Source organism: Plecotus auritus (assembly GCF_963455305.1).
Source record: "Plecotus auritus genome assembly, chromosome: X".
Classification (NCBI taxonomy): domain Eukaryota; kingdom Metazoa; phylum Chordata; class Mammalia; order Chiroptera; family Vespertilionidae; genus Plecotus; species Plecotus auritus.
The window spans coordinates 13,874,176-13,887,308 of NC_137784.1; the positions used below are offsets into that span (position 1 = coordinate 13,874,176).

Genomic DNA, 13,133 nt, shown 5'->3' on the forward strand with positions numbered 1-13,133 from the left:
GAAAGGTAGAGTGTTAAGAACCAGAAAGGGACTTGCAAAAAAGTGAAAGATAAAAATATGAGATTCACAAAAGATAGGCTTCATGGAACAGTGTCATCATGAAGCAAGTTTGTTTTTGTGTTTTAGAAATTTCATGTAGATTAACCATGTACTAGTCCATCATATCTGACCCTCCTGGCCTGCCAATGCTGCTCATACTTGAGATTCAGAATGCACACACAAATAACATACAGTGGGTTTAATGGGCATGAGTCTGGAAGTATCTTTATAGTTGTTCTGTTTGCCTCGAGAATAAAGAGGAACTATCTAGGACACAGACAATAGAGTGGTGAAGGCCTGGGAGGGGTGGAGGGAGTCAACGGGAGAAAAACACACACACAGACAAAGGGGATATCTGTACTACTTTCAACAATAAAGATTTTTTTAAATATAGCATAAAATTGGGTAGCTTAAATGAGTACATTTTAGCTATTGCACACAATTAACTTACCATTTTTTACAATTTATATGCAATATATAAGCTAAATATATTTAAATATTAACATACTCTTGTTTTATTCCTTAACTTAATGTATTTTGAATATTTTCTTATCACTAAATATCATTATTGTATATAAAAGTTTAATTTAAATTTTTAAAAAAGAGGAACTATTTAGCCTGGCCAGTGTTGCTTAGTGGTTGAGCATTGACCTATGAACCAGGAGGTCAGGGTGCGATTCCAGGTCAGGGCACGTGCCCAAGTTGCCAGCCCAATTTCTGGTAGGGGGCATGCAGGAGGCAGCTAATTGGTGATTTTCTCTCATCAGTGATTTTTCCATCTCTCTCTCCCTCTCCCTTTCTCTCTGAAATCAATAAAAACATATTAAAAAATAAAGAGGAACTATTTAATAGTACATAAAAGAATAGGTGTAAAGAATTTATTCTAGTAGTATTCTCAGTAGACCAAGATATTTCCATCAGATTCCATGGCAAAAACCTTGAAATTATTTGAGCTATGTAATACAGTGTTATACTGGTGATGGAACTGAGAATGAAATGCTGTGTGACATGCCCAACTACAGGCCTCTGTAGTACAAAAATTGGCATCACTCCAACCAGCCCTACCCAATGTGACTGGCCTGAAGCAGGTCTCAAACTATAGTGGCACAAGAATCACCCAGGTTGTTTGCTTAAAATTCAGAGTCCCGAGTTCCATACGCAGAAATTCTAATTCAGTAGATTAGGGGTAGGGCCCAGAAATCTGTGTTTAACAAGCAGACCTCCAGCCCTGAGATTTGGTAGCCAGTGGTCCTGATCACTACTAGTTGAAGAGACAACTTGCCCTGGGGGGGCTGTCTTCTCTTATGTTAATACATGGTGGGGGCAAAAGAGGTTTACAGTTGTGAGTACACAAAATACAGTTTATTCTTGCATTATTATTTAGTAATTATTGTATTATTTTCCATGTGAACAACTATAAACCTACTTTTGTCCCACCCTGGATATACACTTTGGGAATTAAATGTAGTCATTTTGAAAATAGCAGTCCTCCCCTCACCAACCTGCACTTTGGTAAGGCACTCAATTGAGGCAAGTGTTTCCAGTATCTTGGAGTAGAATTCGGCCATGCTATAGAAATAACCTCCTAAATGTAACTAATTTGATTACCAGGCCTCTAGGTCTGGTTTAGTATGGGTTAAGTGCACTAGAAATTAAACTACTCATGTAACATTTTCCTCTGAGGGGAAATAAAGGGTGTGTTCAAAACAACAACTTACAAAATGTTTGAATTGCATAGATAAATTAGGAACAGTTCAAACTTAGAAATTAACTTGTGCCCAAGGTTAGATTGCCTGTGACTTTTCTGTTTCAAATTCCATGAGAGTAGCTGAGGGGAGGAGGGTGAGGTGACTGGATAAAGAAGGCGAAGGGATTAGCTAAAGACCATATGTGCATACCCCACGTGGTGAAGGGCAAAGGAGGGTAGAGGTGGGCAAAGGGGGGTGGAAAGGGGATACCTGCAATAGTGTCAACATTAAAAATTAAGAAAAAAAGAAATTTAATGACCTTATGAAACAGTGATAGAAGCCAGAGCTAGCATTCCAATATTATAATTTCCTCTAAAAGTAGGTATTAGCTTTTGTTTCATTTGACTTACATACGAATATTATTTCATTCCCATCTCCTTTTCTATAAAAGAATGGTATGCTATAATAAACAAAAAATTAGTTCTGCTGGTTTCTGAACTATGCTGCATTCTGTTTTCCAGATAGAGTGCTATGGGCTACTCACACCCTTCTCATTTTCTAAGGGAGGTGGTAATGAACAACACGCCCTCTCACCTTGTTCCTTCTTAATATACTCAAAAGCTATTACAGGATATTGCAGATAAAATTCTGCCCTAGGCCAGAAAGAACACTTGTGTCTCATGACAGTATGTGGATTCCTCAAAATCCAAAATAAAATGAACTAAAAGAGACTACAGTTTATTTTATCCCAATTGTTCTTAGTTCCCCAGGTCATTCAGAAACTTTAGTCTCTTCTAGTTTCTTGATTCCTTGGCATGTGGCTCATGTTCCGTTGTAAAGTCACCCTTTCATCACATTTGCCCTGTTAGAGCTTTTCATTTCTCTTAATTTTGTGTTGGTCAGCATTTGGCCTCCTCATTGGAGCCACACTAGCTGACTCTTTTATCTCACCGATTAGCACGTGGTTAACAAATATATATATCAGAGAAGTTAGAAGGTAGACCAGAAAACTTTTCCTCATAATTCTTCATTGGATGAATTTGAGGAAAGATCTCATGAAATACAGTTTAATTTCCTTGAAAGACTGGTCATTTTACATGTGTATGAAGAATACTTTTAACAAGCTTTTCTCATTAAAATTATAGACGTGCATATACAAGGATAGAGGTGGGAAAAGATGTATCTGTGCTGTGTATTATTTTGTATACATGAGATTGGCATTTCCAAATAACCAAGCTTAAAGCAAAAAGTGTCCCATTTATGGCCAAATAGATTTGCATGCCAACAGAAAAACATTATGGTATTGAAACCATATGCAATTCTAGCCATATTTTTTTTTCTCTTTCTCTTCATGGGTATTGCATGATGGTATTTCTAGTACAAATACTAATGTGCTTTAGAAATAATGGCACCCGCAGGTCTTTTCATCATATTGTATCACTGCTTTATCATATTAGGCTAATACACTGCGAGAGTTGATAGAACCTCTCCATGCCAAATCGGATCCACTTCTGTTGGCACTCAACCCATTGGACTCACAGATTGATAAGCTAATGTTTAGAGAATTTAGATCGGAGAGAGTCGGCACGGCACAGACTCCACATCAACCTCTTGCAAGCAACTAAAATGGCCTCGTCCTTGCTGTTTATAACAGAGAACAGACTTTTAAAAGCTTAGATCATCAAGTGTTTTGGATTGGGGGCCTCCCTAAAGGGATATTAAGAGGGGCAGGCCACTCTTAAGAAGAATGCGAGCTTTCTACACTGGGACTAGCATAAGATCAAAGCCAATCAAGATGGAGCACAGTGACAGAAAACTGCCATTTCTGTGAGAAAACAGAAGGGGAAGGGGATTGACTGGGGAAGGGCGCTGTGTGGTGACATTTCAGTTGTGTTCTCCTTACACCAGGAAAGGAGAGGGATCAGCTCCGATAACTAGAAAACCCTGGCTGTTTAATGGACTCTTTGGTGGCCTCTTTAAGGCAAAGCAGAGGAAGCAAATTCTGTGTATTAAGTGTATTTTGCATTTTTAAAACTTGACGTGCTGTATTGTACTAAATTAAGTGTAATCTATTAAGGCAAGGTATACACAACCTGCTCTGAAACTTACTATATTTATTCTATTATAAAGTGTATTCAGGTGCAACACAGAGATTGCTTTTGGTGACACTAATGAAGAAAATTCCTCATGCCAGGCTTTATTAGATTCCTCAGCTAAAATCCTAACTTTCTCCTTATTTCTTGGCACTTGTATACAAATGGTGTTGCCTCATAGGACAGGCATGAGCTATTCTTTTCTGTAAAATTTTCCTAATCTATAGGCTGTGGTTTTCACTTTTGAAAAAGTATTTTGTCTGGATGTCTTTCAAACTAGCTTCACATATTATTTAATACTATGTAACTGGGTCCCTTATGACTCACTATTGCTTATTTTTCTTCTGTAGTGGATGTGAAATTTCCTTTATTTAGTTGGATAAGATACTCTGTAATAATTTCAATGCTAATTAATGGATATTTAATACTGTGCAATGAACAGATAATTTAACATTGTATTTGGAAATGTTTTTTTCTTCCTGTCGCCGCAGTGTGTGGTATTGCATAATGTGAATACATGTAAAAATATAAATTACTTAAAAAATAAAATATGACCAGTTGGTTTCAGATCTTTTCAGATAGCTAAATAATTTGCTAAGTATGCTTGATAGTAAATATCTTTCTGAAGAGAAGTAATCTATGCTTCTTTCTCACAAATGGAATTTGTGTTGTGAATAAAAATCACATTGATCTGCCTTACAATTGCTTCTGTGCTCTAACCGTTTTAATGTGTTTTTTAAGTATATATAAAAATGATGGTTCCGGTATGTAGAAATCCATCAAAAAGCATTTTGTTGGTATTTAATATTAGCAGGATTGTCTTGGGTCATCCTCTCTGTTTCCGTTATAGTGAAATTTTAGGATATGAAGTATTTTAGTTTTTTCTCATTAAGGACTATAGTAAGTCCATGTTACTATCAATTGATTTTTAAACATAATCATCTCTTAGCTTTGATTGTAAACTGTCCCCTTAATGAATCCCTGCCTAAGAACCAGGTACCTTGACTTCCATGTGTCTATTAGTTAAATTTTCTAAATTCCATGGGTAAACCCAGAATTGGTCATTTATGTCTGTGGTTGTCCTTCAAAGAACCTTTCCTTTGGGTCAATAAATCAATGCCAAGGACACCAAGATTTCGCCATCATAGAAACTATCCATCATAGCAACTACTGTATAGTGCCCTGGAAATCCAATCACTGTCATATAGTTGTGGCATTAAACCACATAATTTGGCAGAATTGACATGCATAGAGAAGGAAGTACAGAAAAATCTCCAGCTCTGTCTTTTCTGTCACATCTTTACTGTTGTGCAGAAGGGACTGACAGACACTAATATGTACTGTACTTGATTTTGGTGAAGCACAAGGTCATTCTTACACAGGGATAGGCCACACGTGTTCTTTAAGAATACACTTAGCAATACTGGTAGATTCACTCAACCTGTACTTTTTAAAATAGGGGGTTTTTCCTCATTAAAATTAATTTTTTATCAGAGGAAGTGTTATTTTGACTAAGGGAAAAAACAAATTACTTTTAAAAATGAAAAGGGTAGTTGATTACAGAGCAGTGAGCAAAAGCCAGGTTTTAAAATATTATGCTTTTTTCTGGTATAACCAACTGACCGCCCCGCCCCAGCTTTACAATGCTAAGCATAGCTAGTTGACTTATATAAAAGCATGAATTAAGAGAGCTAATATATAATTATAAGACAATTCATATTACAGTGTAAAGTCCTGAATACATAATCATCTTTAGCATAAAACCTATAAACATTAAACCCATCTACATTAAATCCATTAAAAGTTTAATTATCACCTTACATATAAATAAGTTGTTCATCATGGTGCACTGGTAAATTAGCATTCACAGAAAATATTCCCGTTGTCTCAATGCAAATGTTTAATTGACCTTCATGACAAGAATAGTGTTCCACATACGTGACACCATTAGCCTGGAAGCCTTTAGGCACTCTGTGGCTGTACAAGAACGAATGCCTCTCACATTTGACTGGTGACTAATGCTACTATGTCCAGCCTTCTCTGCCCCTTGTGACTTAGCTTTTCCAAGCTTTCTGTGCTCATTACCCAGCTGAGTTGTGGAAGGAATGACTGTTTCCAGAAAGACATCATTGTCCAATTTTAAAAGAGCGCAGTTCCCTTCCAAAACATGTTGACTTGGTTCTTCAAGAGCCCAGCGGGTATATTTGTTTCATTTTCTTTTCATCATTTACTTTCTTTCAACATTGTCATCACAGTCCTGGGGAAATGGGGAAGACACCAGCATGAAATTTTGGGTTGCCAAGTTTGTGTTCTGCTCTCCATAATTTTCACCAAATGAACATGACCAAATGTTATAATAGTCTGTGATAAAATTTGCACAGTCACCTAACAGGGAGCCCTCTTTGGAGTACTGTGTGTATAAAGTAGAGAAAACCATCACTCAGCTTAAATCTTGGGTACCTGAGGCCCTGTGCCAGACAGAAGAATGGGAAATGCAAATAAGAGGGAGGATTTTCCGCTCAAGGAAAGTCACAGTCTAGGTCTCTGAAGGAGGGTACAAATGGGGCCATTGAGGCACAGGAAGAAAAACCATTGGAATCTGTCCTCAATTTTTATAGCTCATTTTTTATTTCTTTTCTGTGTCTGTTTTATTACATGCATATCAACATAGAGTAATACATGTATATAAGTTATCAAAAGCAGAAGTGTTTTTAACTGATAAGTGTGCACAATCAAAATGTTTGGAAACCACTGGGCATGAATGTAAGGAAATATATCAACTGAAGATCTTTTAGTATTTGAGAACTATATTATCATCTGCTAATAATCCATTTGCAAGAGAGTTCTAACAAACTATTATTTTGCATTAGCTAATCGTTTCTTTGACCTCTTCTTTATCACTACCAGGAGGTCATATGTAACCTGAAAGCAGCAAACAGTGAACTGCTGTGGTGCTCACCACATAGGAATAGGGTCACAATATTTCGTAGGGTAGCTAGAGTATCAATAAGACAATAAAGGATCTTCTTTTGCCCCTGCCACAGATGATGCAGCTGGAAATGACCCTCCCTTGGTACAGAAACAGGTTAATTCATCAATAACTTCTTGTGACCCTCAAATCTACCAGTCAATGAAATTTTATATAGGAAAGAAAACTCTATATGTTCCATTTGCTTTAATAAAATTGCAATAGAAAAGTTTGTTATCTGACACAGAACTAAACTAATTCACATGTTGCAAATATAAATATAATGTGGGAGGGAATTAATACCTGCAAAGGCCCAGAGTTCCTGAATAAATTAGATATCAATTACATTTTTTTTGTAGGAGCAATATACTTACTCACTAGGAATCACTAAAGGTTCCTATATATGTCCTGTGGTTTGCATGTGGTGTTCTACACTTTGCCAACTTTCAGAAACATTCATTCAAATTGCAAAAGAGCTGGTACTCTGCCAGCACTCCAATGGCTGAACTGGCATGTTGAAAGTCAATAAGGAAGCAGACCTCACCAAGTGCTTGCCTGCTCTTCCAAAGCAAGCCTCTTCTAGAAGAAGAAAAGCAAGGGTTTTAAAAAGAGAGAAACCAGAAGAGAAGTGAAAAGGAGACGAAGAAGAAGAGGGCAAAACGAGAAGAAAATAAAGGTGCTTTCGTATTTTCAGTTGCAACAGTAGCCACAATTGACTTAATTGGTATTCATCTGAGAGGAAAAAAAAAAAATCAAGGAAACCAATTGAAAATTATAAAAGAAAATAAAGGTCTGTTTTTGTCTTGAATGTTGAGTTCTGTGTTGTTTTGACTGTTGAGCACAGTGAATCAGATTTATAATGTGACTCTGCCCCTCACCCCCCTCCTTTGAAAATAAAAAGACTCTTTGTCTAAGTCTTAAAATGTTCAGTGATTGGTGGCATTTTGTGGTAGCCTGGCATCTCAATCCCTCATCTTTCCTCATCCCACTGCTGTGTCTTGTGATGTTGCATATGTGTATATGTGTAGGGGTAGGGGAGGGGGCCTTATCTTTAATAGGGGCCACGCTATTCCATTGCTGTACTTGGAGATGTTTCTGTGTTCCGTCTCATTGTGATCTCTTGTTCAAATGTACTACCCAGAGATAAACCTCTACTCAATTATTCTCACATCTGTCAAACTAGATTCTTTGTAGAATTGTGTTGTCTTTTGGTTGAATGCTTTTATTCCCCCTTAATGGCAAGAGCAGGGGTGGGGGGAAAACCTTTCTGTCTTTATTTATTGAATAGTTATGCTTGTACCTTTTATCCTTCTTAAACTAAAACTGCATCGAAACTTTATTAAAGAAATCAATTTTCATACTGGCCCAGTATTTCACAAACTAAGAACTGGGGAGAAAGAAAACTGTGTAAGAATTTTTTTGAACAAAATATATACTCCCTACAGTTTTAGGTAATATGGAAGAAGGTTATTTGTAAGTAAAACTTTACTATGTAAAAATAGTCTGCCTCCCTTAAATCCTAAAACTATAAACTGAATCCCTTTTCTTCTCCACCTTCTTTCAAAAACTGTGAAACTAATAATACATTAGGCCACTGATACCTAAACTACTATAATTCACATCTGTTAGGCCTCCCATTTCGCTCCCACTCTCTGCTCTATGAAATTGCATCGAGCTTTGGATGCAATCTTGCCTTGAGGCTAAAAGAATGATACCTGCTAAATAATTCCTCAAGGTCCTTTCCTGGCCTATGCTTTTATGAAATGGAATTATGCTGTTCAAATGTATCCTTGTTTTTACAACTCCATTTAGGTACTCTGAATGACCTTATGATTTTGTGCCTTCCTGGCTCCAAACAATTCTCAATTAAAATTCCCTATCCCATTTCAATTTTGCTCTTAACCCACAAAGCAGTTACTCCTTTTTATAGTCCCCCCACCCACCCACCCATCAGAATCTTCTAGGTGTTGAAGGTTAGGTGTTGCAAACATTCATGGATGAGCCAACAGAGAATTTAAAAGCTGTTATTTAAAGGGATGTTTGTATTTTTAGATTATAGTTCTAATGTAGATATATTGTTAGGAAGTTAAAATTCATGGGATTAGTAATGTCGTGTGCTGATGATAACAATAATAAAAAGGAGGGAAGGTGCCAAAACCGGTTTGGCTCAGTGGATAGAGCGTCAGCCTGCGGACTGAAAGATCCCAGGTTCGATTCCGGTCAAGGGCATGTACCTTGGTTGCGGGCACATCCCCAGTGGGAGGTGTGCAAGAGGCAGCTGATCGATGTTTCTCTCTCATCGATGTTTCTGACTATCTATCCCTCTTCCTTCCTCTCTGTAAAAAATCAATAAAATATATTTAAAAAAAAAAAAAAAAGGAGGGAAGGAACTTTCCAATGGCAGGACTCAATAATCATACTACTAATAGTTGCTAACCTCAGCAGCAGAGCCAAAAAATTGAACATGAAACTTAAATGACGCTTTTTAATCCTAAAAGTGATCACGTTAAGTTAAGGTACTGTGTTTGTGGGCTTTGTGGTGGTTTTAGGTACACTCTAAAAAAATTAAAGAATGCTGCACTTCAAGGGAGTCTCAAATTCATTAGCACTTACTGTTAAATACACAGTTCAAATGAGTATTAACAAAATTGGCAGTATCGAATTCTTATTAAAATTATGGATTCTGGAGCTAGACTGCCCAGTTGGAATTCTAGCTCCACCAGTTACTGTGATCTTGACCAAGGTACTTCCCTGCTATAAAGTGAAACTCAAGTATATCTACTCTTAGTTTTGTTGTAAGGATTATGAACATTATGCATTTACCTATTTCTTGGCACGTATAAATATTAACTACTATTATTACCAGAGAATCTTTTTGAACTATGTCAGGAAGCCTAAAATATTCACATGGACCATGGTAGAATGAACAACATTCCACATTTACTCCTTGGTCCAATACAATTAGTACTCCTCAAATAGGAACCTGGCTCTCTGTTACAGGAAACATGATATAGCCCTAATTCTATCTACCACCGAAAGTAAAATCCAAGTTCATCTTTGTTTATCATTGTTGAGAAAGATATGACACCAATATTCAGGCAATTAAAAAACAGGATGGGAGTTTGACTTGTTCAAATAGATCTGAGGTCCTTTCCTGAATTAGACTCTAAGATTTTTTTTTTCCAAAAAAATATTTCATTGGAGTGTTTTCTTCCCAAGTCTTACAAATGCTTACAAACTCTTTGTATGTGCCAAATTCCTCAATTTGAATATAAACACATTCCCATATTTCATTTAATTAAAGCATTATTATTGATAATTTATGATCACTTACTATACTTAGAATGTGGTGAACATTATTATGGCAGTCATATTGAACCTAATAATAATTGATGGCACACTATTGGAAGATTTTTATAATCAAATAAATTCCAATGAATGCCATTCCATTTTATGAAGTCTGGAAAAATGTAAAAATCAGTTTATTGCCAAACCAGGAGAGTTATATTAATCAGTATTTCTATGCTTACCAATATAATGATAAGGGATATTTATTAATGTTTTATAACATTAAATTATGTGCAGGATTGTTTCTGTGTTGTGTACCTTTTGTACTCTAATTCTTTGAACTTATAATGGACTCCAGATATTTATGGTGATTTGCTACTCAGAGCATATTTTGTTAGTCAAAGCATCCTATTATTTGATCATTCTAGAACAATCGGCTGCCTGGAGCTAATCTTACTCAGTATAACTAGCAGCTGTGGGTTTGTTGGGATTTTTTTTTAAAAAATGTAATAGAGTATATTTCCAATCATTCATTATCCTGTTTTTTTCAGATGATACTTTAGTAGATTTCTGGAGTATCAAATAACTATTCATTACACTGGATTCATTTCTCTCTCTTTTTGGCCATTGCAGGTGAAAGTAGGGGAGAAAAGTTAGGAGACTCATTGCAAGATTTATACAGGGCATTGGAGCAAGCCAGTCTGTCACCACTGGGAGAACATCGCATTTCAACCAAGATGGAATACAAGCTATCATTCATAAAGAGATGTAATGATCCTGTGATGAATGAAAAACTGCACAGGCTGAGAATTCTCAAAAGCACTTTAAAGGTAAGATAGGAAATGGAAGGAGAAATTTATTTCAAGAGATTCGTTCCTGAGTTCAAAGGGGATTACCAGATACACTAGATGAAGAAATAGAAAATGGGAAGGGGGGGCGGGGAATAGGTAAATAGGAAGAAGCTGAAGCTAAGCTGTTCTTTTAGTAAAGAAGAAATAATCTAAACTTTTCATTAACATCTCAAAGCACTGACTAAATGTTGTGTGACTTCGTTCTAGGAGAAAACAAGATGTGATTCATTATTTTTTTCCAAAACTGCGAGGCTGGTGTTATTACTGTCTTTCGTTTTCCTAAGACAAATGCGCCATGTAGTATAAGTAATATTGCTATTAGAAGAACACAGAATGCATGTGGAATGCAGTAGTGGGTGCTAAAAGGGTTTGTGATAGTTCAGGACTATTTCCTGAAGCCATAGTGATTCATGCTCTCTGTAGAAATTCTGTAATTGTTCTCTTTACACTATCAGTTCCCAATTCACATGTTATTTTCCTAGTATACATTTCCACAAGTTCTTACATTGTCTCTGGTCTTATTATTATGCCACCCACCAGTTGGGGAGGAGGTGCGGAGGAGAGGGGAGCAGAGAGGCAGGAAGTCCAAGGAGGCAAAAAAGTGAACACTCTCAGTGGCGGGGGGGGGGGGGGGGGGGGGGGGCAGGGGGCTGTTTAGAGGGCCTGCCACACACACTCTCCTGCAAGCAGGCCCTGCACCCTTGAAAATCAAAAACAGGAAAAATACTATCCTACAGACAAAAGGGCTCCTTTGGGAAATATTTCAGATAAACAGTATGTTGCTGAGGTTTTGTGATTTTGAAACGTAGATGAGTAACAAAAAGATAAAATAGAAAATGCATTATTTGAAAACATTTCCTGGAGCAGGCAGTCAAGTTCTCAGTCAATTAGCTTTCAGTTGGTGTGCATGCAAATGCTATTGCAAATCCGTGGGACAACCTAATGGCCTTTGGTAACTAAGACCAATTTTTTAAGTTTTTTATTGTTGTCGTTATTACAGATTTTTAAAAAGAGCTATAATATTTGTAAGAATAATTCTGGTGACCAATCCTACTCCAAAGATATCTTTACCTTCTCGCCTAACAGACCCACGCTCCACCCCTCACCCTACATTCAGATCTAAACTGCCTGGTCAGCACTGCAGGCAGGCACTTGGAAGCAGGCCAGACTCACCTATTTTAGAGACCTGCTTCTGTCCCTCTTCCTCTCAGCCCCTCGCCCCTATCTTTGATGCTCTGTAGATTCGGCCCCTCTCCAAAAAAAGAGTATTTTCCAATCAGTGAGTATTGATGAGTCACCAGCTATGTGATGCTGTGCTCTACTCTCTGGGGCAAAGAAAGATGATAAAAAAGCCACTGTATAGAAATGCCCCTCTGAAGATGATTTGACTTTGGGTGGTGGGCACACAATGCAATATACAGATGATGTGTCATATAATTGTACACGTGAAACCTATATGATCTTATTAACCAATGTCACTCCAATAAATTTAATTTTTATAAAAGAAAAGAAATGCCCCTCATTGGTTAAAAAAAAAACAATCAAACTATAGAGCCCTACACTTTTCAGTGTGGGAAATGAACAGGAAATGGACATTTCCCATTAGAGAAAGACAACTGCCCAAGCAACCCTGGGTATGTGGCTCCTGGAATTGTAACAGGCCCCTCGCCAAGCACAGGGTGACACAAAACATCCTTGGTCCGAGCCCTCCTGTCTCTGTCAGGCCCCAAGGACCAGAACAACGGCTTAGTTGTGGCTGTCTTTCCCTCTCAGGTATATCTAGTCCAGAAGTGAGCCTTCCCACTTCTTGCAGAACATTCCTAGATTTCCCTGCCCCTTCCTTGGACCCATAAAACATAGGTGCTGACCACCTAGCAGGAGAGAAAGGACAGTGTAAAAGTAACTCGAAACAAAATGTGGTAAGTCCACTCAATGGCAGCGATAGTGTTATGGGGGCATCAATGAGGGAGAGAACATTTTTTCCAACTGTTGAAGGAAGGCTTTAGGAAACTAGAGGCATTTGAACTGCATCTTAAAGAATGAGGAAGGTTTCTATATGTAGAGATGATAAATGAGAAAAAATAAACCACAGAGAATAGGCAATACAGGACATACCTTGGGGGTAGAAAAAAGTACACTAGAATTTTAGTCTAAATAGCTGAGTTTGGATATACCAGAGCCATTTCCTATGGGCTTTTTCATTTTT

The 13,133-nt window shown here is 37.3% G+C and overlaps 1 protein-coding gene across 8 annotated transcripts in view; it reads left to right on the plus strand.

The window, feature by feature from the left end:
• Positions 1 to 13,133, plus strand: part of CNKSR2 (connector enhancer of kinase suppressor of Ras 2) — a 271,774-nt gene that overhangs the window by 256,179 nt on the left and 2,462 nt on the right. For 4 of the 8 annotated variants that reach the window (XM_080653010.1, XM_080653011.1, XM_080653013.1 and 1 more), the window contains one exon: positions 10,710 to 10,906. In XM_080653010.1, coding sequence (XP_080509136.1) covers positions 10,710 to 10,906 — 197 coding nt within the window. Of the gene's footprint in view, positions 1 to 3,184; positions 4,521 to 10,709; positions 10,907 to 13,133 lie in introns of those variants that run through there. The other 4 variants (XM_080653015.1, XM_080653016.1, XM_080653017.1 and 1 more) reach the window with 2 other exon arrangements.